This window comes from Pongo pygmaeus, chromosome 1 (genome assembly GCF_028885625.2).
Source record: "Pongo pygmaeus isolate AG05252 chromosome 1, NHGRI_mPonPyg2-v2.0_pri, whole genome shotgun sequence".
In the NCBI taxonomy this organism is placed as follows: domain Eukaryota; kingdom Metazoa; phylum Chordata; class Mammalia; order Primates; family Hominidae; genus Pongo; species Pongo pygmaeus.
The window spans coordinates 137,856,837-137,883,690 of NC_072373.2; the positions used below are offsets into that span (position 1 = coordinate 137,856,837).

Here is a 26,854-nt window from a genome sequence, read left to right on the forward strand (position 1 = left end):
AAAGCCTCAAGGTCTGATTAAGAATCTGTATTACAGCTATTTCCATTTGGGTACCATTCCTTTGGTATTGCTGGGTCCATTCTCCATCTCGCCCTCAAGTAAATCCATACAAATTTTGAAAAGAATCTTAGATCTAGAATTTTTTTTTAAGTCAACAATTCTATAATAGTCGTATGATCTCTTCCATATATCTGTGGTGGTGCTTTTATAGGCATTACCAGAAATTTTGTTTTTAGTATAATGGCTATAATTCTGATTATATACTGAAGAAAATAGTTTCATGAATCCTATACATGCCAAAATAATGCTATTTATCTAAAGAAGCATTAATTCACATGTTGCAGAATTTTGATATTTCATTCTATTTGCTTATAGCTTAAGTATACCCTGAGCTGTTAAACAATGGACTTAATAATTTATACAAATAACTGACACGTTTTAAGTTAGTGAATGAAAGTAGCTTATACCTTTGTTATTGAAATCTGAGAGTTAAGTGTCACACATGATTTTTCTTCTTCTCTTACAGAGGCCCAGAAATCTAAAGATCTTTGTTCTATAACTGTAGGTGGAGAAGACAGCCCTAATATGCCTCCTGAAATGCAGCTTAAGGTGATCTGAAATTTTCTTTTCTTTCCTTTTTCTTCTTTAGAAACGGGGTCTTGCTGTCTTGCCCAGGCTGGAGTGCAGTGGCATGATTGTGGCTCACTGCAGCTTCAACTCCCTGGGCTCAAGTGATCCTCCCACCTCAGACTCCCGATTAGCCAGAACTGCAGGTGCACACCACCATGCCTGACTAATTTTTAGTAGAGATAGGGTCTCACTATGTTGCTCAGGCTGGTCTCCAACTCCTGGCCTCTAGTAATCCTCTCAGCTCAGGAATTACAGGTGCAAACCACTGTACCTGGTCTTAAATATTCCTAAGCTACCTCCAGCTGAAATCTACGTTTTGCTTTGTTTTGCTTTAAAGGCAGCATTAATAACATTACTTTTTCTTGGCTTTGCAGGTCCTACATTCAGCTCTTTTCACATTTGATTTGATTGAAAGTGTTCTAGCTCGAGTGGAAGAACTCATTGAAATAAAAACAAAGTCTACCTCTGAAGAAAATATTGGGATAAAGTGAAAGTTCCACTTCCTAAATAAAAACTAATAAAATATAGTACTTTCCATTATGATTTATTTAATACCTTTATTAAATTTTTCTGTAAAAATTTACTGCTTGAAAAATAAATGTAAGTTTTCTCATTTATCAGTTTCTATAATGGTACACTATAGAACAGGTTTTTTTGGTTTTAAAGTTATCTAATGGTAAATAATGCCCACATATGTCCTAAATACTACTTTTGAAAATCCAATACAAACTAATAATTTTATAACTTCATAAAATGTAGTTGAATTGTCTATATTCATTCCTACAGTTTTAGTGAGCTTATAAAAATACTGTTACACTTTCTGCTGCAGTTAGATGCTATGTAACAAACATTTCGGAACTCCTAGTGTCAAGTTGGCTATCACACCAGTGTAAAGAGGCCAGCTGACTTTTCTTAGCTTCTCTTTTCCTGGCTCAGGTGGAGTCTTTGGGAGCAGAGTCCCATCATCACCTCTCCAGCAGAAGTTATAATAGGAAAACATCTGCAAAGATTAATTTTAGAAATACTTGCTACCTTTATGGAAAAAAACTAAAAACTATGTATGACTTTAAAAAAACTGATTAGAAAATTCTGTATTTTTACTTCCTACTAAAGATTTGTCCATTTAACTCACTAAGAAGCTACACCTGAGTTTTATGATATATATGTATCAATCCTTTGCTAAACAGCGTTAAATCTTGCAGCGAAACTCCTAAAATAAAATCACTTTTAATTGTATACATGTTATTATTTCAAATTAATATACATGTCTTTAAATAGATATTTGAATATTATAATTTAACAGGTCTAATTATTTTCACATTCTTCGAGAAGAACATTAAGTTGGTACTCTAACTTGGGTTAACTGAATCACTATTCAGTTTTATCTTCTGAAGTGTTTTCCAAACAGGACTTTGCTCAATGATGTAAGCTTTAGCTGTTATCATTCTGTAGCAAATGCTATCTATGTATGGTTTGGAGGTAGTCTGGAAGAAGATATAAAGATGCAGCATTATTTACAGAAATAAGGTATTTTCACAAGGTCACATTTAAAAATACCTAACTTTCATTCTTTCAGCAAATCTCTTGATCATCTTTGTGCTAAGTTACTAGAGTAGTCAACAGGAAAATACTTTGTTTCTATCCAAGGAATTTTAAACATGCAAGCCAAAAAGTAGAATACTGTAAAAATTGCTTTAATGGGGATATGTTCCAAGTATAAAGGCAAAGAAGACCTAAGTCTGCCTAGGGGGTTGGAGGTGTCTGGGCACACTTTGCAGAGGACAAAAAGCAAGAAAAGAAAGTGGACAATTGGTAGATGACATTCCATAAGATAGTATGCTTGGATTCTGACAGTTTATGACTTCAATCTGACCAACCCTTATAACTTTAGAATTTGAATGTAGATATAAGTAACCAATAGGGCCAGCCAAATGCTCTTTTGGACCCAAGTGAGTCTTAAACGGTAGTGGCTACTGGAAGTAAATTGAGAAGACTTGAGAGACTTAGGCTTGGGAAAAAGTTGCATCCTGAAACAGCAACTCCCTCAGGGGAACAGAAGCAAGATATTTGCCAGTCTCGCTCAAAAGGGTGACAATTGGAAGTTAAAAGCCTTAAAATGTATGTGTGTATGTGTCATATTCCACAGGTGACTCACCTTTGCTATAGTGCACATAAGATTAATAGCATTTACTGTGTTGTGTACTGGAAGTATTCGTAAGTTACAACCCAGGAATCTGAAAAACAATTCATGTTATACAGATCATATAACTTTTGCTGACATCTGATAAATGGTGCTGGGAAAACTGGCTAGCCATATGTAGAAAGCTGAAACTGGATCCCTTCCTTACACCTTATACAAAAATCAATTCAAGATGGATTAAAGACTTAAATGTTAGACTGAAAACCATAAAAACCCTAGAAGAAAACCTAGGCATTACCATTCAGGACATAGGCATGGGCAAGGACTTCATGTCTAAAACACCAAAAGCAATGGCAACAAAAGCCAAAATTGACAAATGGGATCTAATTAAACTAAAGAGCTTCTGCACAGCAAAAGAAACTACCATCAGAGTGAACAGGCAATCTACAAAATGACAGAAAATTTTCCCAACCTACTCATCTGACAAAGGGCTAATATCCAGAATCTACAATGAACTCAAACAAATTTACAAGAAAAAAACAAACAATCCCATCAAAAAGTGGGTGAAGGATATGAACAGACACTTCTCAAAAGAAGACATTTATGCAGCCAAAAGACACATGAAAAAATGCTCACCATCACTGGCCATCAGAGAAATGCAAATCAAAACCACAATGAGATACCATCTCACACCAGTTAGAATGGCAATCATTAAAAAGTCAGGAAACAACAGGTGCTGGAGAGGATGTGGAGAAATAGGAACACTTTTATACTGTTGGTGGGACTGTAAACTAGTTCAACCATTGTGGAAGTCAGTGTGGCGATTCCTCAGGGATCTAGAACTAGAAATACCATTTGACCCAGCCATCCCATTACTGGGTATATACCCAAAGGACTATAAATCATGTTGCTATAAAGACACATGCACACGTATGTTTATTGCAGCACTATTCACAATAGCAAAGGCTTGGAACCAACCCAAATGTCCAACAACAATAGACTGGATTAAGAAAATGTGGCACATATACACCATGGAATACTATGCAGCCATAAAAAAGGATGAGTTCATGTCCTTTGTAGGGACATGGATGAAATTGGAAATCATCATTCTCAGTAAACTATCATAAGGACAAAAAACCAAACACCACATGTTCTCACTCATAGATGGGAATTGAACAATGAGAACACACAGACACAGGAAGGGGAACATCACACTCGGGGGACTATTGTGGGGTGGGGGGAGGGGGGAGGGATAGCATTAGGAGATATACCTAATGCTAAATGACGAGTTAATGGGTGCAGCACACCAGCATGGCACATGTATACATATGTAACTAACCTGCACATTGTGCACATGTACTCTAAAACTTAAAGTATAATAACAAAAAAAAACACAAAAAACAAAAACAAAAAAAAAGTGGAAAGAAGAGACAAATCTCTATTGTTTGTTATTTGTGTACGCATTCATGCCCTGCCTTACTCCACAGAGGATTTGAGATGGCTTTATAGCCAAAACATCACTGACTAAAAAAGTGTTCACTTTTGGCTTGGTCTTGGAGAAGCCCTTGAAACATCATGAACCCTGTTACCTCGATTCATAGAATAGCTATTTGGCCCGTGTTTCATTAAATTTGATAGGTTAACATCACAGTGTTCATCATCTAGCAAAACAAAACTCACCTAAAAGAATTAAGAACTGAAATAAATACAATATAAGAAAAATAAGTCTATAATGCTATTCTTCCATACCTCTGCTGAATCCTGAACATCAGTTTCCATTCTTCAGGCCCATGGAGGGCAGCAGACAAAACCAAAAAACTATTTTGGTGAATGTTAATAAACTTCTCAATTTTGGCTAGAAATATTTCTTCAGTTGACAGAAGACATTCCTTAGTATCCATTAATAAAAATGCAACTCCTAGGAAAGGTGAATTGAATATAAAACGTCACTTTGTCATAGAGATGAAATTTTGTTATAAACTCAAAATCAACCAAAATAGCTGTAAGTATACCATATGTGTCCAAGCCCTGAACTCATAAGGAATAGAAATTACTATAATGGAATTCCTACACAACAAAATGATTTAGGTAGTTCTTTGAAGTGCTCTGTATAAAAGAATGACTTGTGCTAAATAAGAGAAAAACTTTTTTGGATCAGTAACTACTTTTTTTTTTTCCTAGATGAAGACATTGTCCACATGAAGATACTGGGTAGTTTTTCATTAAAAAGATGAATTACATTTAAAAAGTTAATTTTTTTATGTTATACTTTTAAAATATGTACTAGTTTATTATAAAGGACACTACAAAGGATACAGATGAAGATATGCGTAGGGCTAGGTATGTGGGAAGGGACATGAAGCTTCAGTGCCTTCTCTGGGCCTGCCACCCTCCAGATACCTCCATGTGTTCAGCAACCAAAAGGCTCCTATAATTATTTTTAAAAGCTGGAAATCAGCTAAAGAAAGAGAGTCTTAAGCAAGCCTTTGGCTGGGTGCATGGCTCACACCTATAATCACAGCACTTTGGGAGGCCAAGGTGGGCGGATCACAAGGTCAGGAGTTCGAGACCAGCCTGACCAAGATGGTGAAACCCTGTCTCTACTAAAAATACAAAAATTAGCCAGGTGTGGTGGCATGTGCCTGTAATCACAGCTACTCAGGAGGCTGAGGCAGGAGAATGGCATGAACCTGGGAGGCGGAGCTTGCAGTGAGCCGAGATCACACCACTGCACTCCAGCCTGGGCAACAAGCGAGACTCCATCTCAAAAAATATAAAAAAGAATTACAAAAATTAATACACTCAGTGAGCAGATATCTGCAATCTCTCAAACAGTGTCAGGCCCATTAAGAATGGTCCTAAAGGGAAACTTGATTATAGCTCTTCAAACGATGTGGGAGACAGTCTGAGGAAAGTGATTGTGATTATACACTAATTGAGTAAACTTGGGCAACTTATATAACCTCTCTGAACATAAGTTTCCTCTTCTGTAACATGGGAGTAAATTTGTTAGATTTGTCAGAAGGATTAAATTAGATCACGTATATAAAGTAGCCAAGGCAAATATTCACCAAATATTTTATTTCTCCCTGGAGGATTCTATATTTAACCAGAAGAATGAGTTTGAGGCTAGACCACTTTCAGCCTGGAGATCTATTCTAGGAGCTTTTTTGAAAGTGCTTGTCTTCCAAAACTGCTAGAAGAGTCTATTTGCAACCCTCCAGATAAAATCCTTTACCTCTACCTTTTTAAAAATCACTTCTGTCATTTCTCAAGCACAGGTGGACCTTCCCCCTTCCCATCTCCTCAGCCTTCTCTTATCCTAATCTAATTCCTTACTGGACTTTTGTCCTTGACTAACAGTTGTATCAGTTGTCATTTCATGAACATTTATTTGTCCCCATGATTCTTTTAGTTAATATGTATATTAATCCAGCAAACTCTTATAGAAATTAATGGAAAACATTCTATGTTTTTTTTTGTATATCAGTTTTGACAAATGTTGTGTCCTCTGTTAATACAAGTAATACTTTAATGTAAGTATAAATTGTTGGGAAAGTGGCTTTTTCTATTTTCATCTCAGTTCCAAAGCAAGTAGTTTTTTCCCATCTTCTACCAGACTCCACTAGTTCAGCTTTATTTTAACAATTGTAATCTAAAAAGGAATATATTTTGGAATTGGCCATATGCACTGTGTTTGTAGTAATAACAAAGTTTTACACATTTACCCTTCCCAAAAGATAACATATTACATGGTTACTGAACTATGAAGTCATTAGAATTTATACCAACATATTTCATAAGAAACTTAAGGCAGTGAGCAAATATACCATACCAGAAAGAGAAAATATAATTGATCCATTTTCCACTGAATCTGAATATCGAACTTTGTGGCTTCGATTTTCTAGGGCAGTTGCAACTTCATAACTCTTTTTAAAAAAATATCAGAAATACAAATTTAAGGCATGCTTACAATTTTATTAAAGCTAAAGAAAAAATTAAAAGTTTAATAGGTTGTTTTATAACTACCGCTTAAAGATATGATCATCAAAAGATAAATAAGTATGCCTTCTATGGAGAAAAAAACTTTAAAAAAAGCAAAAACATTTAGTTCTACTAAAATATTTATTTCAAGTTTGGGAGTGAGTTATGTACTACAGTCATGTTACTTAGGAACAGAACTTAAAGACAGCATTAAAAAACTGTATAAACCAGAGCAAATGCAAATTTCTTTTTCTTTTTTAGAGACAAATGAAGTCTCACTTTGTTGCCCACGCTGACTTCAGCCTCCTGAGCTCATGCAATCCTCCCAAAGTAGCTGGGACTATAGGTGTACGCCACCACACCCAGCTGCAAACTTCATTTTAAAAAACAACTTGGGTGGTGGCTCATGCCTGAAATCCCAGTACTTTGGGAGGCCAAGGTGGGCAGATCATTTGAGGTCAGGAATTTGAGACCAGCCTGACCAACATGGTAAAAGCCCAAAATTTGCTGGGTGTGGTGACGCATGCCTGTAGTCCCAGCTACTTGGGAGGCTGAGGCAGGAGAATCACTTGAACTCAGAGGTGGAGGTTGCAGTGAGCTGAGATTGTGCCACTGCGCTCCAGCCCAGGTGACAGAGCGAGACTCCACCTCAAAAAACAAACAAACAACTTGGAGCCTGGGCATGGTGGCCACGGAGAACTTGGAGGCCAAGGCTGGTGGATCATTTGAGCCCAGAAGTTCAAGACCAGCCGGGGCAACATGGCAAAACTGCTTCTCTACAAAAAATACAAAAATTAGCTGGGCATAGTGGCACATGCCTGTAGTCCCAGCTACTCACAGGCTGAGGTGGGAGACTCACTTGAGCCTGGGAGGTTAAGGCTGCAGTGAGCCGTGATTGCACCACTGCACTCCAGCCTGGGTGACAGAGTGAGACCCTGTCTCAAATAATAATAATAATAATAATAATAATAAGCAACTTGGAGATGGATTCTGACATGCACTAATGTATAACTATGGAAAATAGGTGGTTGTATATTTCTTAAATAGTTGACAGAACCACATAGTGCCAGACATATACAATACCATCACAGAAGACAACCAATTTGACAGTTCCTCAGTTTACATTACAGTTACTTTAGTATACTTTTAAAATGTTTTAAGCCTTAGGTGAGTCATAAAACATGTAAGAAGACAGCTATAGGACTCTTAGTTTTAATACTAACCATTTCAAATATCACCTCATTTCCTATTCCACCCAGGCAATTAAATCATATTACCCACAACGCTAAAATCTAGGTGGTTAATAGTTTTTCCTGATAGGTTAAAACTTAAACTTGGCCAGGCACAATGGCTCACACCTGTAATCCTAGCACTTTGGGAGGCTGAGGTGAGAGAATCACTTCAGCCCAGGAGTTTGAGACCAGCCTGGGCAATGTAGCGAGACCTTGTTTCTACTAAAAATTAAAAAATAAATAAAAATAATAAATAAAACTCAAACTTGTTAGTTTCCAGATAGATAAAAATCTCTTAGGTAAATTAATTTTATTTTCTATTTTGCCTCAGAACATGTATATGTTAAGCACACAGGCTGAAATTATATATAAAAATACATGCTTCCTTTCATTTCTAAAGAGTATTTTGTGTCACTCAGATAGATCCTGACCTACAGTTTAACTATGGCTCTTTTCGTCTGCTGTTTTAAAATTATATAATGCTTCCAGCAATGGCAGATTAAGTAATTTAGGCCAACCCGCCTGCTGAAGGCAACTAGAAAAGCTGGACAATCTTTTAAAATCTGCTTGAATACACCAGAGAGCTAACAGGATAGTAAAAACTTATAAGGCCAAGATCTATACAGAAATTCAAATAGCCGAGCAAGCATTTAGGCCACTTTTTTCCCTGAGGGCATCTGCCAGCTCAGAAAGAGGCAGAAGAGAGGCTGAACAGATCTTTTGACGAAAATAGAACAGCTCTCACAGGGACTATAGCCCAGCTTCAAACCATTTCAATCTCTGAAATTGTATTAAGGTGGTAACTGAATTACTAGTGCTTCCAAGCACCTTGCAGAAGCACTCTCTAGAGCAACCTTTCCCAATCAGTTCTCCTCATCTGAATTATGGAACAAAGAAAATGATCTGAGTGACTATTTTCTCAATTCTCTCACAGCCAGATGTACAGGAGACAATTTAATTCAACACTCTAGATGTATAGGATACAACTTAATTCATCATATAAAATAGATGCCTTAGGAGTTGGGTTGTCAGACTTAGCAAATACAAATACACAACACTCAGTTAAATGTGAATGAGTGACAACGCAATTTTCAATATAAGTATGACCTATGCAATATTTGGGACATAATTATAGTAAATTCACTGTTTATCTGAAATTCAAACTTTTTTTTTTTTTGAGACAGGGTCTCACTCTGTCACCCAGACTGGAGTGCAATGGCATGATCTTGGACCACTGCAACCTCTGCCTCCCAGATTCAAACGATTCTCCTGCCTCAGCTTCCCAAGTAGCTAGAATTACAGGCATGCAACACCATGCCTGGCTAATTTTTGTATTTTTAGTAGACAGGGTTTCACCATGTTGGCCAGGCTGGTCTCAAAACTCCTGACCTCAAGTGACCCACCCACCTTGGCCTCCCAAAGTGCTGGGATTATAGGCATGAGCCACTGCACCTGGCTGGAAATTCAAACTTGAGTGTCCTGTATTTTATCTGGCAACCCTACTTAGGGCATCAGGAATTTAATTTTCTTACAGAATTAAAACCTCTCAAGGGGAAGATAGCACTATTCTAGGCTTCAAATTATTTCTACAATTTTTCAAATACAAATTCCAACATACAATAAAAAATAATCAGACATACAAAGGGACACAATTCCATTAAAGAAAACTATCAGAAACAATAGAGAACAGAAACAGGCCCACAAGGGATCCACGTAGTGAAGCTATCAAACACACACCTTAAAACAGCCTGTTTACTATGATCAAGAAGATAAAACCTAGCTTGAGAATTTTGGCAAAGAACTAGAAGATACATTTAAAAATATAAAAAACATGAGTTAAGAAAGCTCCATAAAATTTGATTCAAACAGGGCCAGGCACAGTGGCTCATGCCTGTAATCCTAGCACTTTGGGAGGCCAAGGCAATGGATTGCTTGAGCTCAGGAATTCAAGACTGGCCTGGGCAACATAGTGAGACCCTGTCTAATTAAAAAATTAAAAAAATATATAACAAAAAATCTGAGTCAAATCTTTAAAATAAAAAGCGGTGTATTAAGCAGACAAGTGAAGGAAGAAGACAAATATGAGAAGAGTATGGACAGAAAGAATAACATAGGTAAAGGCATTCAGACCTAAAGGTATGGTTCTTATATGGTGAGTGTGTAAGGTATACACAAGTCAGCTAATTTGGGTACAATGTTAGGAATAATTGCTGGCAGATCATGAGCACCCATATATATCATGCTAATGAATTTCAATAATATCCTATTATCAGGAGGAGCCAACTAAAAGAATAAAATAATGGAATGCTAAAAAAAAGAAGGTAAAATTAGAAAGTATTGAATTGAGAAAACAGTAAGTTCAAGAGCTGATTCATCAAAATGACCAGGAAGCTAAGTATAGATTTTTCAAAATACGTTTCATAGGATATTAGTCCTATGAGATATTAAAAGATGCTCCTGATTGAAATAAGATTTGGAAATGCTGAATATTATTTCATCTCTTTTTGGGGTTTTACAATGCATTTGAGCATATTAAAGTCTCTGAATAATAGTGCAGTAAAAAGAAAACCAAACCAAAACAAAAAAAACACTTGTTTAACTTTGTTTATACCAGCATCCCAAATAAAATCCATACAATACTCCTTCCTGCATATGTAACATCTATTAATAATCTTTAAAACTAGTATTATGTCAGCCAGGTGCGGTGGCTCAAGCCTGTAATCCCAGCACTTTGGGAAGCCATCGTGCAGGTTGTTGGGGGGGTAGGCAGGGATCGGAGTTCAAGACCAGCCTGGTCAACACAGTGAAACCCCGTCTCTACTAAAAATACAAAAATTAGCCAGCGTGGTGGCAGGCACCTGTAATCCCAGCTACTTGGGAGGCTGAGGCAGGAGAATCACTTGAGCCCAAGAGGCGGAGGTTGCAGTGAGCCAAGATTGTGCCACTGCACTCCAGCCTGGGCGACAGAGCAAAACTCCATCTTAAAAAAACAAAGAACAAAAACTAGTATGTCTATCACTCATAAGAAAGAAAATGTAAGTAAAAACAGGAATGAAAAGGGGCACTTAACAGTTTATTAGAAAATTTAAAGAATGACAATGTGAAACTTTTCACCACAGAAATGTAAATTTCATAAAGTTCAACTTAATACATTTAAAAGCCTCTATAAAATGGGTAAATGTAAAAATATAATTTATGAAAATGGACTCACAACAAAGTATAAAACAAAATACAGCAAAAACCATAAAACCGCACCTTACTATGGAACAATCATTTCTTGCCCCTTCATTCCAGACATCAGCTGGTGTCCATAAGATAAATATCAGGGCAATGGAGAAGTCTTGTGAGCTGAGGAGTTTAAAACGGTTGTGAGTTGACCACCTACTCTCAGGCATTCAACTTTCCATCTCTCCCTCTCCAAACCGTAAGGAGACAGTCTCATTCCAGTGCTGCCAAGGCTAGGATATCAGTTTCTGGTTCTTTAGCTCTCAGAAAGCCTTAACTAATATATATTTGCATATCTTTACTGTTACTGGAATTCCTTAACATCGCCATTAGAGTGCTTACAGAAGGAAAAAAAAAAAAAAAAAAGAACTTTAGAAAATCTCCAACCTTCAAAGAATTAAGGAAGTTGGATGTTGAAAATGAATGGAAAAAGTCTATTAATTTATCTTTAAAATACATTTAGCTTATGCACTTCCTGCTCCCCACAACTAATTGTGGATAATTAAGCTAAGAACTTTTTAAAATATTGTTCTATATGGAGAGGATGTGGAGAAATAGGAACACTTTTACACTGTTGGTGGGACTGTAAACTAGTTGAACCCTTGTGGAAGTCAGTGTGGCGATTCCTCAGGGATCTAGAACTAGAAATTCCATTCGACCCAGCCATCCCATTACTGGGTATATACCCAAAGGACTATAAATCATGCTGCTATAAAGACACATGCACACGTATGTTTATCGCGGCATTATTCACAATAGCAAAGACTTGGAACCAACCCAAATGTCCAACAATGATAGACTGGATTAAGAAAATGTGGCACATATACACCATGGAATACTATGCAGCCATAAAAAATGATGAGTTCACGTCCTTTGTAGGGACATGGATGAAATTGGAAATCATCATTCTCAGTAAACTATCGCAAGAACAAAAAACCAAACACCGCATATTCTCACTCATAGGTGGGAATTGAACAATGAGAACACATGGACACAGGAAGGGGAACATCACACTCTGGGGACTGTTGTGGGGTGGGGGGAGGGGGGAGGGATAGCATTGGGAGATATACCTAATGCTAGATGACGATTTGGTGGGTGCAGCGCACCAGCATGGCACATGTATACATATGTAACTTATCTGCACATTGCGCACATGTACCATAAAACCTAAAGTATAATAATAATAATAATAATAATAATAATAAAAGAAAAAAAAAGAAGAAAAAAAAAAGAATTAAAAAAAAATAATAAATAAAAATAAAATAAAATATTGTTCTATATGAAAGCTGCTTTTAATTTTTTTAAGTTAAAGATCAGTGGCCCAAATGCCCCTTTACCTTAAGAGATGAGCTAATAATAATGGTGGTTGTCCATTTTATTTTTTCTTTTCCACTTTCAGCCATCTGTCTGTCTGTGGATCAACCTAGCTTCTAATGGTGCAACAATCTGAGAAAATTAAGAACACAAAGAATGCAAAGAAATATCTGATGAATGAGTAAATTAAAGATGGAAATAAAACTAGGGTATTAGAGACATTTTAAAGAATATTTGAACATCAAAATTTGACAACAGAAAAAGTATCTGTCTTGTTATACATTTAGCCTGTTCAATACTATGCTTCCCATTAACAAGGATCAAAAGCAATGATTCCCATTTCAGCACACTAACTTTAAAGAAAGAGGACTTGCATCAAGAACTTGCAAGGTCTGAGGTTTTTATCCTACCTGCAAGCTAAAAAGTTAGCCTGCCAGAGTTTCACTTATACAGATAAAAGACAGACTCAGAGACAAAGGACAGTTTTTCACTCAGAGCAATAGCAGTATAGCCACAGCATCATTATTTTCTTACACTAGTTCCTCAAGCCCAATTCCCACAGGGTGATGGGACAAAGGCCAGGTGACATCTGCACACACAGTGGGTTGCATTATAGGAAAGAAACCCAGAGCTTAGGAAACCTGAATCTTTTGTAAGCAAACCTGCCTTCTACTACGGAGGGAAATACTATATATCTCACATAGGGAATATAGGAGGTGGGACCTGAATATTTGCATTTTTTTTTAAAGAGGGTCTCACTCTTTCACCCACAGGCTGGAGTACAGGGGTGCGATCCTAGCCTCAAACTCCTAGGCTCAAGCAATCCTCCTGCCTCAGCTTCCCAAGTAGCTAGGACTACAGGTACGCACCACCATGCCTGGCTAATTTTTTTTTTTTTTTTGAGACGGAATCTTGCTCTGTTGCCCAGACTGGAGTGCAGTAGTGCAATCTGAGCTCACTGCAAGCTCTGCCTCCCAGGTTCACGCCATTCTCCTGCCTCAGCCTCCCAAGTAGCTGGAACCACAGGCACCCGCCACCACACCCAGCTAATTTTTTTTTGTATTTTTAGTAGAGATGGGGTTTCACCGTGTTAGCCAGGATGGTCTCAATCTCCTGACCTTGTGATCCGCCGCCTCGGCCTCCCAAAGTGCTGGGATTACAGGCATGAGCCATCGCGCCCAGCCATTTTTTTTTTTTTTAAACTTGTTGTGGAGATGCAGGGGGTGGTCTCCCTATGTTGGCCAAGCCAGTCTTGAACTCCTGGCTTCAAGCGACCCTCCCACCTCAACCTCCTAAAGTGTTAGGATTACAAGCGTGAGCCACTGCACCTGGCCAATATCTGCAGTTCTAAGAGGTACACAGGTGATGCTGATGATGCCGGTCTGGGGACCACACTTTAAGAACCACTGTACTAAGAGAAGGAAGAGTATTCTGCAGAACAACAACGCACCATACATTGGCAACCAGGTATATAGTAAAATAAAATTGCATTTAAGTTCAGCGTGCTAAAGTTTATAGTATACGTATGAGGTGAGAGGAAAGAAAATTACCATAAACTTAGTAGCATGAAATGGAATCTCACTGTGCTCTAAATTTGCTACTTTTCTAATTTCATTGAGACTGAAAACCCTAAAGTCACTTCTCCACTTATGTCTTTTGCCCATTTTCCTATTAGTTGTTTCTTTTTCTTATATATTTGTAGGATTTCTTTATATATTATAGATATCAGTCCTTTGTTGGCTATGTATTTTCTACCTGTTTGTGACTTGTCTTCTGAGCCACCCCGCCTTCTTTAGGGTAATTCTTGATACACACAAATTATTATTTCCAATGTAGTCAAATTTATCAATCTTTTCATTTATGGTTAGTAGGTTTTGTTTCTTATTTAAGAAATCTTCCTGGGCAGCCATCTTGTTCTTGCTGCACACTGGAGTTGGAGGACCTTCTCTGCTTCAGATTAACCAACAGCACAAATCAAGAAAATTTAGCCAAACTTCCGGATCAGGTCCAGAATGGGGGCAAGGGTACAGCTCACAGAAAGAAGACAGTACAAAGAACAGCTACAGCTGATGACAAAAAGCTGGAGAAGAGCTACAAGCTGCCTGACGGCCAGGTCATCACCATCGGCAACGAGCGGTTCCGGTGTCCGGAGGTGCTGTTCCAGGCTTCCTTCCTGGGCATGGAATCCTGTGGCACCCACGAGACCACCTTCAACTGCATCATGAAGTGTGATGTGGACATCTTCAAAGACCTGTACGCCAACACAGTGCTGTCCAGAGGCACCACCATGTACCCAGACATCGCCAACAGGATGCAGAAGGCAATCACTGCCCTGGCACCTAGCACCATGAAGATCAAGACCATTGCACCCCAAGAGCAAAAGTACTCGCTGTGGATCGACGGCTCCATCCTGGCCTCACTGTCCACCTTCCAGCAGATGTGCACTAGCAAGCAGGAGTATGACAAGTTGGGCCCCTCCATTGTTCACCACAAATGCTTCTAAATAGACTGTGAGCAGATGTATAGCTTTTGCTGCATGGGTTAATTCAGAAGTATAAATTTGTCCCTGGCAAATGCATACATCTCATGCTAGCCTCACGAATCTGGAATAAGCCTTCGAAAAGAAATTGTCCTTAAAGCTAGTATCTGATATCAGCACTGGATCATAGAACTTGTTGCTGATTTTGACCTTGTATTCAAGTTAACTATTCCCCTTGGTATTTGTTTAATACCCTGTACATATCTTTGATTTCAACCCTTAGTACATGTGGCTTGGTCACTTCGTGGCTGAGGTAAGAACATGCTTGCGGAAGACAAGTCTGTGGCTTGGTGAGTCTGCGTGGCCAGCAGTCTCCGATCTGTGCAGGGTATTAATGTGTCAGGGCTGAGTGTTCTGGGATTTCTCTAGAGGCTGACAAGGGCTCCTGAACCAGTTGTTTCTGTCCTTTCAATCAGACAATCTGGAGAGTCACAGCTGTATCTAGAAAAACTGTCCGCCAGAAGCAAAAGTAAATCCCCTGTGGAGGAAGATATTATCCAGAGCCTCAGGTTACAAGTTAGTGTTATAATTTTGCAATCACAGCATCCAGCACACAATAAAAAAATACCCAGGCATACAAAGAATTAAGAACAGACTGAAAACCAAGGGGAAAAAGCTGACTGTAAAGAAGAGACCAAGGAGAGACTGAAATACTGGCATTGTCATATCCAGACTATAAATGATTAATTTGTTCAAAGCAGTATACGACAATTGGAGCATTTTGGCAGAAAATTTGAAACTGTAAAAGTAAATGAAATGTAAATTCTGGAAATGAAAAAATATCAAAATTGGAAACAAATCAATGGATAGATTAAACAGCAGGTTAAACACAAGTGTGGAATGTAGGTCAGAAGAAAATATCCAGACTGAGGTAGGTTAAGCAAAAGGATAAAGAACACAGAGAAAAGCATAATACACATACAAGGCATTATTAGGCTTGTGAAATGGTCTAACAGAGAGATAACTGAAGTCTGAGAAAGAGAAAAGAGAATGGAGCAGGACCTATACATAAAAATAGAGTGGCCAAGTCAATTTTCCAAAATTGACTAAAGACATCAAGTCGTAGGTTCAAGAGCAATAATAAATCTGAACAGATTAAACTAAGCAACAGATTAACAAAGTAAAACCAAAAAAAAAAAAAATCTTCAAAGGAGCCAGTGAAAAGAGGTGTATTATTTTTAAAGGGAAACAATAAACTGAAAACTGACTTCAATAGAAACATGGTAGCTAGGAGGCAACTGAATAATAACTTTTAAGTAGTGAAAGAAAATAATTGCCAACATAGGATTTCATAGCTGAGATTAATACGTTTTTAAAATGAGGGAGAAATAAAGAAAAATTTTATGAGAAAAATAAAACCAGAGACTTCATCATCAGTAGACCCACACTTAAAGGAGATACCAGCAGAAGTTCTTTTTTTTTTTTTTTTTTTTTTTTTTTTTTGAGATGGAGTCTTGCTCTGTCACCCAGGCTGGAGTGCAGTGGCTTGATCTCAGCTCACTGCAACCTCCGCCTCCCGGGTTCACGCCATTCTCCTGCCTCAGCCTCCTGAGTAGCTGGGACTACAGGCGCCACCATGCCCGGCTAATTTTTTTGTATTTTTAGTAGAGACAGGGTTTCACCATGTTGGCCAGGAGGGTCTCGATCTCCTGACTTCATGATCCGCCCGCCTCGGCCTCCCAAAGTGCTGGAATTACAGGCTTGAGCCACCAAGCCCGGCCGAATACCAGGAGAGGTTCTTTAGGCACAAGGCAAATGATCCCACATGGAAGCACAAAGATGCCAGAATAAATGAAGACTAATGGAAAGGAGAAATGTAAATATGTGGGTAACTCTAAATCAAGAATGACTACAAATAAGAACAATAATATATAAGGAAGTTTAAAATAGATGTTCAATTAAAATATACAGCAATAGCAAAAAAAGGAGAAATGATGGTAACTGTACCTAAGGTGCTTTAGGTCCTTGAAGTGGTAGAAGTACTCACTTATACTGGATCTTGATAAGTCAGTCACGCATTTTGTAATTTCTGAGTTAATCAGCAAATTATGGTTTAAAAAACTCAACAAGGTAATAGAGAAAAACAGATTTAAAGCAAGCAAACAAACAAACAACACTTCAGAAGTCCAAAAGCAGGCAAGAGAGAGAAAAAAGAACATATAACTTGAGGGACAAATAGAAAACGAATAGTGACATGGCATACTAAACCCAAATACATCAGTATCTACATATAAGACTAAATTCTACAACTAAAAGAAAAGATTGCCCCAAATGACAAGGGAAAAACCATACGCCGCTTACAATAAAAACACTTTAACTACTAAGATATAAAAAGGGTGAAAGTAAAAGGATGGGAAAACATATACCACACAACCATTAACCAAAAGAAAGGTGCTACCATATGTTAACTTGCATCCACGTTAAGAATGAAGAGAACCGTAAGTGGTAAATAGATGCATAAATGTAAGACTAAATAAATATGTATTTTCCTCAGTTCTCTTAATTTCTCTAAAAGATGAATATATAAAGCAGTAATTATATTATTGAGTCAAGTGTGTGTATGTGTACGTGTGTGTGTGTGTGTGTGTGTGCATGCATGCATGTATGCATGTGAGTATATCGGGAGGAAATGGAGCTATATTGGTGCAAAGTTTCTCTATTTTTCCAGAATTAAATTAGTGCTAATCTGAAATAATTAAGATGCATATTATAGTATCCAGAGAAAGCACTAAGAAAATAACAAAAAAAATTTAGAAGTCAGAGGAATCAAAGTGGTATACTAAAAAATATTCATATAACACCAAAGAGGTAGTAAAGAAGGAACAGAGGAACAAAAAAGATATGAGACATTTAGAAATTAAATAGCAAACTGGCAGACTTAATAGTAGTGACGGTTGTACCTCACAGTGGATGTACTAAAAATCACTGACTTGTACATTTTAAAATGTATTTAATGTCATATGACTTATATCTCAATTTAAAAATTTTTTAAATAGCAGTCAGCAATACTGAGTAATTACATTAAAATGTGAATGGATAAGATTTTACAGTCAAACCAAAATCCAACTATATGTTGTCTTTAGATTCAAGGATACAAATAGGTTCAAAGTAAAAGAATGGAAAAAGATACATCATGCAAACAGTAACCATAAGAGAGCTGGAGTGGCTATACTGATAAAAAACCAAAATAGACTTTAAGGTAAATATCAACTGAGACAAAGAGGGATGTATTATAATGATAAAAAGGTCAATATATCAGGAATATATAACAATGTATATCCTGATATATACATTCCTTATATATTATATATTCATCTAACAGAGCTCCAAAATACATGAAACAAAAGTCATACAAACCACAATAGAATTAAATTAAAAATCAATATAAATAAAAAATTTGAGGGAAAGCCACGAATACTTGGAAATCAAACACACACTTCTAAGTAACCCATAGATCAAAGAATAAATCATAATGGATGTTAGGCAATATTTTGAAATGAGTGAAAACAAACATAAAACATAAAAATTTATGAAATGTAGCTAAAGGAGTACTTAGAGGGAAACACATAGCTTTAAAAGACTAAATTAGGCCGAGTGCAGTGGCTTACGCCTATAATCCCAACACTTTGGGGGAGCCAAGGCCAGTGTACTGCTGGAGCCCAGGAGTTTGTGCCCAGCCTGGACAACAGGGCAAAACCCCATCTCTACAAAAAAATACAAAAATTAGCTGGGTATGGTGGCACACAACTCTAGTCCCAGCTACTTGGGAGGCTGAGGAGGGAGGATCACCTGAGCCTGGGGAGGTTGAGATGACTGCTCCACTGCACACTAGCTAGACTGAGCGACAGAGTGAGACCCTGTCTCAAGAAAACAAAAAAAAGTGGCTAAACCAGAAAAGAAGAATTATGTCAAATTAATACCTTATTCCATCTTATATTAAAAGAGGAACAAGCCGGGCACGGTGGCTCATGCCTGTAATCCCAGAGCTTTGGGAGGCCGAGGTGGGCAGATCATGAGGTCAAGAGATGGAGACCATCCTAGCTAACATGCTGAAACCCCGTCTCCACTAAAAATACAAAAATCAGCTGGGCGTGGTGGCACGCACCTGTAGTCCCAGCTACTCCGGAGGCTGAGGCAGGAGAATCGCTTGAACCCAGGAGGCAGAGGTTGCCAGTGAGCCAAGATCGCCAGCCTGGTGACAGAGCAAGACTCCGTCTCAAAAGAAAAAAAAGAACAAATTAAACCCAAAGCAATGGGAAAAAAAGGAAGTAATAAAGATTAAAGCAGAAATCAATGGAATAAAAATAGAATAAAGAAAATAAACAGTTCTTTGAAAAGATCAACAACATTGATAAACATTGAGCTAGACTGTCTTTACAATAAACGGTGTTGGAACAATTCAATATCAGTATGTTTTAGAAAATGAACTCGGATCCATTCCATACACCATACCCAAAATTTAACTCAGAATGAATCATAGGCCTACATGTAAAACATAAAACTATAAGTCTTCTAGAGGAAAATAGGACATAATTGTAACCCTGAGTTAGGTAAATAATTTTTAGTATGACACCAAAAACCCAATCCATAAAAGAAAACAAATTGATAAATTGGACTTCATCTAAGTTAAAAACTTCTCTCTGGCCGAGCACGGTGGCTCACGCCTGTAATCCCAGCACTTTGGGAGGCTGAGGCGAGCAGATCATGAGGTCAGGAGATCAAGACCATCCTGGCTAACAGTGAAACCTCGTCTCCACTAAAAACACAAAAAATTAGCCGGGCGTGGTGGTGGGCGCCTGTAGTCCCAGCTACTCGGGAGGCTGAGGCAGGAGAATGGTGTGAACCTGGGAGGAGGAGCTTGCAGTGAGCCGAGTTCATGCCACTGCACTCCAGCCTGGGCGACAGAGCAAGACTCTGTCTCAAAATAAAAAAATAAATAAATAAAATAAAACAACAACAACAACAAAACTGCACCAGTAACACCTACATTTATAAAAATGTTTAAAAAGACACTCTTAAGGGGAATAAAAAGACAAGCTAGAGACTAGAAGAAAATATCTGCAAAGCAAATATCTGGTAAATGACTTGTATCACGAATATATTTTTAAAGACCCTTAAGGCTTGGGCTCGGCACGGTGGCTCACGCCTGTAATCCCAGCACTTTGGGAGGCTGAGGCATGCGGATCACTTGAGGCTAGGAGTTTGAGACCACCCTGGCCAACATGGCGAAAACCCATCTCTACTAAAAATACAAAAATTAGCCAGGCATGGTGGTGCGTACCTGTAGTCACAGCTACTCAGAAGGCTGAAGCAGGAGAATCGCTTGAGCCCAGAAGGCAGAGGTTGCAGTGAGCTGAGATCGTGCCACTGCACCCAAGCCTGGGCAACAGAGCAAGACTTTCTCAAAACACAAAACTAAACAAAACAAAACAAAAAAGACACTCAAGGCTCAACAGTAAAAAACCAAACAACCCAATTAAAAAATAGTCAAAAGATTTAAGCAGGTTATTCACCAAAGAAGATATATAAGTGGCAAATAAGGACATAAAAAGATAGTCAACATTATTATTAGGGAAATGCAAATTAAAGCTACAAGATACCACTACATACCTATTATAATGGCTAAAATTTAACAAACTAACAGTATCAAGTGTTGGTGAGAATGTGAGGAACTAGAACTCTCATACACTACTAATTTGAAAGTATATGGTACAAACACTTGGAAGATAGTTTGACATTTTCTTAAAAAGTTAATCATATACTTACCATGATATCCAGCCATTTTACTCCTAGGTAATTTACCAAAGAAAATAGAAAGCATACATCTATACAAGGATTTACACATGAATGGTTTATTTGTAGTAACCAAAAACTAGAAACAACCCAAATGCCCCCCAACAGGTGAATGGATATTGTAATATATTCATACAATGGCATATTACTCAGCAACAAAAAGGAGTGAACTATTGATACACACAATCCGAGTCACTCTAAAAAATTATGAAGGAAAGATGCCAACCCCTGCCCCCAAAAGCACAGCACATATTGTATAGTTTATTTTATATAAGAAATACAAACTATAGGCCGGGCACGGTGGCTCACACCTGTAATCCCAGCACTTTGGGAGGCCAAGGTGGGCGGATCACGAGGTCAGGAGATTGAGACCATCCTGGCTAACACGGTGAAACCCCGTCTCTACTAAAAATACAAAAAATTAGCCAGACATGGTGGTGGGCGCCTGTAGTCCCAGCTACTCGGGAGGCTGAGGCAGAATGGCATGAACCCTGGAGGCAGAGCTTGCAGTGAGCCAAGATCGCGCCACTGCACTCCAGCCTAGGTGACAGAGCAAGACTCCGTCTCAAAAAAAAAAAAAAAAAAAAAGAAAAAAGAAATACAAACTATAGTGACAAAAAAAAAAAAAAAAAAACCAAAGAAGGGATAATGGGAAAAAAAAGTGGGATTACAGAAGGGCAGGAGGAAACCTTTGGGATGGGTATATTCACTATATTGATTGTAGTAATTGTTTCACAGGTGTATACATGTGTCAAAACATCACAGCATACATGATATGTTATACATGCATATGTTATGTGTTATATATACATGCATGTTATATACATTATATATACACATGTATGTTGTATATGTTACATATACATGCATATGTTATACTGCATATAAATTATACAATATAGACACACACACACACGTCTGTATTTATTTTTTGAGACGGAATCTCACTCTGTCACTATGGCTGCAGTGCAGTGGCATGATCTTGGCTCACTGCAGCCTCCGCCACCCAGGTTCAAGCGGTTCTTGTGCCTCAGCCTCCCAAGTAGCTAGGACCACAGGTGTGCACCACCACGCCTGGCTGATTTTTTTGTATTTTTAGTAAAGATGGGGTTTCACCACGTTGGCCAGGATGGTCACTCCTGACCTCAGGTGATCTGCCCACCTTAGACTCCCAAAGTGCTGGGATTACAGGTGTGAGTCACCACACCCAGCCATCTTACAGGTTTTTAAATAGCTCTGAAAATATTCAATAATGATAAGTGTGTCATTTTAAAATTAGCAAATTCTGTTGTGTCGAAGAGAAGTACAGGAGTCCAACACCAGGGCTACTTAAAATATTTCCTATGGTGAGATTCTGGTATCTGCAGCAAATCTGGCTACTCCAATGCCAATTGCTTACTGTTGCTGCTATGGAAACTAAAATTAATGCCAGGCAGTTGAAATCAAGCAAAGAAAGCAAAACTAATCCCTTGTTATGCATAGTGAAAAATAACCTCTTTGAAACACTTTGATATTCACTGAAAAAGGTCCCAGAAGTTACCACATCCCAATTATTTTCCAAAAGGAAAAATATCTTCAACTTTTAGAAAAAATAATCTGCACTGCTTACAAAGCTAGAAAAATACCACCTTTGCTCTTACAGCATGTTGTTTCAGTGGTAAAATTTCTTTTTAAATTTCAACTTTTATTTTAGATTCAGGGGGTGTATGTGCAGGTTTCTTTCATGGGTATATTGTGTGATGTTGAGGTTTGGGGTACAAATGATCCTGTCATCCAGGTAGTGAGCACAGTACCCAAAAGGTAGTTTTTCAGCCCTTATCCTCCTTCCTCCCTCTCCCCTCTAGTAGTCCCCATTGTCTATTGTTTGTATCTTTATGTCCATATGTACTCAATGGTTAGCTCCCACTTATAAGTGAGAGCATGTGGTATTTGGTTTTCTGTTCATGCACTAATTCACTTAGGATAATGGCCTCCAGCTGCATCCGTGTTGCTGTAAAGGACATGATTTCTTTCTTTTCATGGCTGCATAGTATTCCATGATGTATATGTACATTTTCTTTATCCAAGCCATGATTTAATTTAATTCCTGCTTTTTCCATGAATTAAAAATATCCTTTGTCTCTGTCTGAGGCATCTTATATATTCTGCAAGCATCTATAAAACAGTAACAGGCTAGCTTATTAGCTTGCAAGTAGGATAAGACTTTTCACAGTTCTTGGTAGGCATTATCTACTAAAGTTGAAGATACTCGTAACCTGTAACTCAGCAACTCCACTCCTAAATGTATATTCAACAAAAATGCATGTGATCTGTACTAAGAGACTTATACAAGAATGCTCATAACAGCATTTTAAAAAACTTCATTCTTCATGCTTTTGTTTAAAGTTTCTTTTTAATCCTACCTCTCAAGGCTAGAATGGTCCATAGTTAGAATTGGAGGTCACAGTATGAACTCATTGTTAACTTAATATAGATACAGAAGAATACACACAGAAATATTTTATAGATACATTCATGCATTGCATATTGACCGTTCAGTCAACAATGGACTTCATATATGACTGGTGGTGCCACAAGATGATAATACTGTATTTTTACTTTTTTTACATTTAGATATGTTTAGATACACAGGTTGCCTACAGTATTCAGTACATTAACATACTATACAGATTTGTAGCCCAGGAGCAATAGGCTATACCATATAGCCTAGATGTCTAGTAGGCTACACCATCTAAGTTTCTGTAATTACACTCTATGATGTTCTCACAATGACAAAATCACCTAATGATGCATTTCTCAGAACACATCCCTATCATTAAGCAATGCATGACTGTATGTGTATATACCCAGATTAGTACACACACATCTATTTCTTTACTCTGTTAGCTGAAAGGGCCTAAAACAAACAACACCCTAGCACCTGGGTGCTAGCAACAAGTACACCTAGCACCCAGATTTTGGTTTCTAAATAGCATTCTCCAAAAAAGGAACCAGGGCTCCTTGGAGAAATGGCTGATTCTAGGACTGGGACAGGAAACATACAAGATGAGTCCAGAGTAGTGCCAAAAAGTAAGAAAGTACTTAAAAACAAAAACAAACAAACCAAAAAACCCCACACAGATGGCATTGACGGGGCATGTCATAAGAGCAGAGGAACCAACTGAAAGAGCTCCCAATGGCTAAAGCTGGAACAATTTGAGCAAAATAGCATTATAATCCAAAGTATAAAATGAATATCCATGAGTCTATACTGCTATAAAGGTTTGAACAAACCAATAAATGGAGAAGAGACAAATCTGTGCAGAATAATTCCAAATAATTTATGTATTTATACTCCAACCTTAAGAACAGGAGCATAGAGCTGGGCAGTGGCACGCACCTATAATTCAAGCTACTCAGGAGACTGAAGCAGGAGGATTGCTTAAGGCCAAAAGTTTGAGGCTGCAGTGCATTATGTTTGCACCTGTGAATAACCACTGTACTCCAGCCTGGGCAACATAGCAAGACCCTGTCTCTAAAAATATTAAACAGTGGGGGTGGGGAATATAACTCCTCATTCCTTAGGTGTGGCTGCACACCCAGGAGGTGGAGGTTGCAGTGACCTGAGATCCCACCCCTGCACTCCAGTGTGGGTGATAGAGCGAGACTCTGTCTAAAAAAAAAAAAAAAAAAAAAAAAGAAAGAGAAAGTCACTTTCAGTGATGGTAAGTTAGTATCTCCCAAGGTGATTTCATTCTACTTTTCAACAACTTTAATAATTAGAAAGTTCTTCCTGCTGAGTTGAAACCAGCTGCTAATTTCCTCATTTATTGCATGCATGAATGAATGACAAGTTAACTAGCTCCATGAGAGCAGGGACACATTCTGATTCTGTTTTACCTTACTCAGCACCTGGCACCCAGTAGACACTCAAAAGATTTGTGAATGAGTAAATGGTGAGTTGGCTGGGGGAAGGGCTTCAACTTCGATAACCCCCCCTACACATACTTACTAATACACCCACATAGCTATTAATACATATATGCAAAGGTTACAAGAACTTTTTGGAGTAGTTACTGGTATGTATGTGGATATGTATGTTTGTGTCTATCAGTTAGTAATCTATAAATATTCACTTAAATCTAGTAATATGTAAATATTCATTTAAATCTTCACACCCTTATACATAGGTTTTAAAAACAATTTAACTAAAGCTAAGAGAAGTAAAGTAATCACCTGCACAATAAGTGAGAAAGGAGTTGGGGTCAGTCGTGTCCCAAGTCCCTGTTAAAGGTGAGGAATGAATCAGAAACCTGGGGCTGGGGCAGTGCCTTCTCAGCATTTATGGGGAAAAGCTCCTCGACCAGCAGCCAAGCGGGGACTGTGTGGCTTTGGGCAAATCACGTCACCTCTGGTTGGGCTGCATCCTCACCTGAAAACAAAAAGCGTCTAAACGGGAGCTGAACGCTGAGTGTGCAGGGACAGAGGGGAGGGGCAGGTGCGGGGGACGGGACCGGGAGACCAGAGGGTGGAGGAGGGACAGTCACTAATGGGCACCTGGGGGACGACAGAATCTGGACAACAAACCCCCGTGACACGAGTTTAACCTATGTAACACACCTGCACACGGACTCCTGTACCTAAAATAAAAGTTAAATTAAAAATAAAAACAAAAAGCTTGGGCCCAGTGGCCTCTTAAACCTTTGCCAGTTCCAAGGCCCTGGTATTCTGGGCTTTTGTTCCTACTGTTTTGTTTTTTTCCAAGCTCTAGAGTGTTTGCAAATTTAAGTTTAACACTGCCCCATCAACTCCAGCAAGTCACTTTCCCTGCTCAGTCTCCTCACGGGCCCAGTGAGGCGCCGGCCTACAAGGATCTTCAAGGTCTCTTCCATTCTTTACTTTTCGGAGTGACCAACAAAGCCTAAAGCAAATAAAATTTACAATCGCAGGTGGGTGACGGACTTCTGACAGGGAAAACCCCGAAGGAGCCCTTTCCACACCGGATTCTCAAGGGGAAAATAGGGTGGGCAGGATCTCCTCCCCTCACCCGCCAAAGCCCTGAGGTAAAGCTCTGAGCTGGGCAAGTCAGAGAGCACTACGCGGGCGAAGAACGAAGAAAGAAAAACGTGAAGAGACAGGTCTGCCGAGGCCTCATCCCCAGCGCTGCAAACCCACCTGCTCACCGGGTCCTCAGAGACTGCTCAGGGTTTCCCAAACTTCCAGAACGTTCCGCGAGCAGTGAGAGGCGCTGCCGGCCGGGCAGAGTGCCCAGGGTGCCTGGGGCAGGGTTCTGTAGCCGCTGGGCTTCTGCGCAACCGCAGACCCCGCAAACCTTTTCCGCGTTTCTGGCTCCCTAGAGCGAGGTTTGCAGGAAGCCGAAAGTGGTTAAGAAGATACAGCCGGGCGCGCTGGCTCACGCCTGTAATCCCAGCACTTTGGGAGGCCGAGGCGAGCGGATCACTAGGTCAGGAGATCGAGACCACGGTGAAACCCCGTCTCTACTAAAAATACAAAAAAAATTTAGCCGGGGGCGGTGGCAGGCGCCTGTAGTCCCAGCTACTCGGGAGGCTGAGGCAGGAGAATGGCGTGAATCCGGGAGGCGCAGCTTGCAGTGAGCCGACATGGCGCCACTGCACTCCAGCCTGGGCGACAGAGCAAGACTCCGTCTCAAAAAAAAAAAAGAAGATACAAGATTTGTAGGCCTGGAGCGGTGGCTCATGCCTGTAATCCCAGCACTTTGGGAGGCCAAGGCGGGCAGATCACGAGGTCAGAAGTTCGAGACCAGCCTGACCAACATGGTGAAACCCCGTCTCTACTAAAAATGCAAAAATTAGCTGGGCACGGAGGCGCGTGCCTGTAATCCCAGCTACTCGGGAGACTGGGGCAGGAGAATCGCTTGAACCCAGGAGGCGGAGGTCGCAGTGAGCGAGATAGCACCACTGCACTTCAGCCTGGGCGACAGGGCAAGGCTCTGTCTCAAAAAAAAAAATACAAGATTTTTGCGTGTTAGACTCAGTT

The 26,854-nt window shown here is 39.0% G+C and overlaps 3 protein-coding genes across 6 annotated transcripts in view; 2 read left to right on the forward strand and 1 right to left on the reverse strand.

The window, feature by feature from the left end:
- Positions 1-1,248, forward strand: part of GLMN (glomulin, FKBP associated protein) — a 57,315-nt gene extending 56,067 nt beyond the window's left edge. For all 3 annotated transcript variants that reach the window (XM_054476382.2, XM_054476383.2, XM_063664823.1), the window contains 2 exons: positions 527-609; positions 1,005-1,248. In XM_054476382.2, the coding sequence (XP_054332357.1) occupies positions 527-609; positions 1,005-1,121 (200 nt within the window). In that variant the 3' untranslated portion in view covers positions 1,122-1,248. The remainder of the gene's footprint in view (positions 1-526; positions 610-1,004) is intronic.
- A 593-nt stretch (positions 1,249-1,841) lies between these two features.
- C1H1orf146 (chromosome 1 C1orf146 homolog) lies at positions 1,842-26,145 on the reverse strand. Of its 2 annotated transcripts, XM_054476391.2 has the most exons (7): positions 26,012-26,113; positions 25,073-25,268; positions 12,549-12,657; positions 6,606-6,699; positions 4,520-4,688; positions 2,786-2,864; positions 1,842-2,114 (listed from the first exon to the last, which is right to left on the reverse strand). In XM_054476391.2, exons 3-7 carry the CDS (start codon positions 12,612-12,614, stop codon positions 1,980-1,982), a joined length of 543 nt encoding a protein of 180 aa, XP_054332366.1. In that variant the 5' UTR covers positions 12,615-12,657; positions 25,073-25,268; positions 26,012-26,113; the 3' UTR covers positions 1,842-1,979. The 2 variants fall into 2 exon arrangements, with proteins under 2 accessions (XP_054332366.1, XP_054332364.1); XM_054476389.2 differs by lacking the exon at positions 25,073-25,268 and having other exon boundaries at positions 26,012-26,145.
- LOC129043109 (actin, alpha skeletal muscle-like) lies at positions 14,051-15,028 on the forward strand. The gene is made up of 2 exons (XM_054499738.1): positions 14,051-14,055; positions 14,416-15,028. Exons 1-2 carry the CDS (start codon positions 14,051-14,053, stop codon positions 15,026-15,028), a joined length of 618 nt encoding a protein of 205 aa, XP_054355713.1.
- Positions 26,146-26,854: the final 709 nt, after the last annotated feature.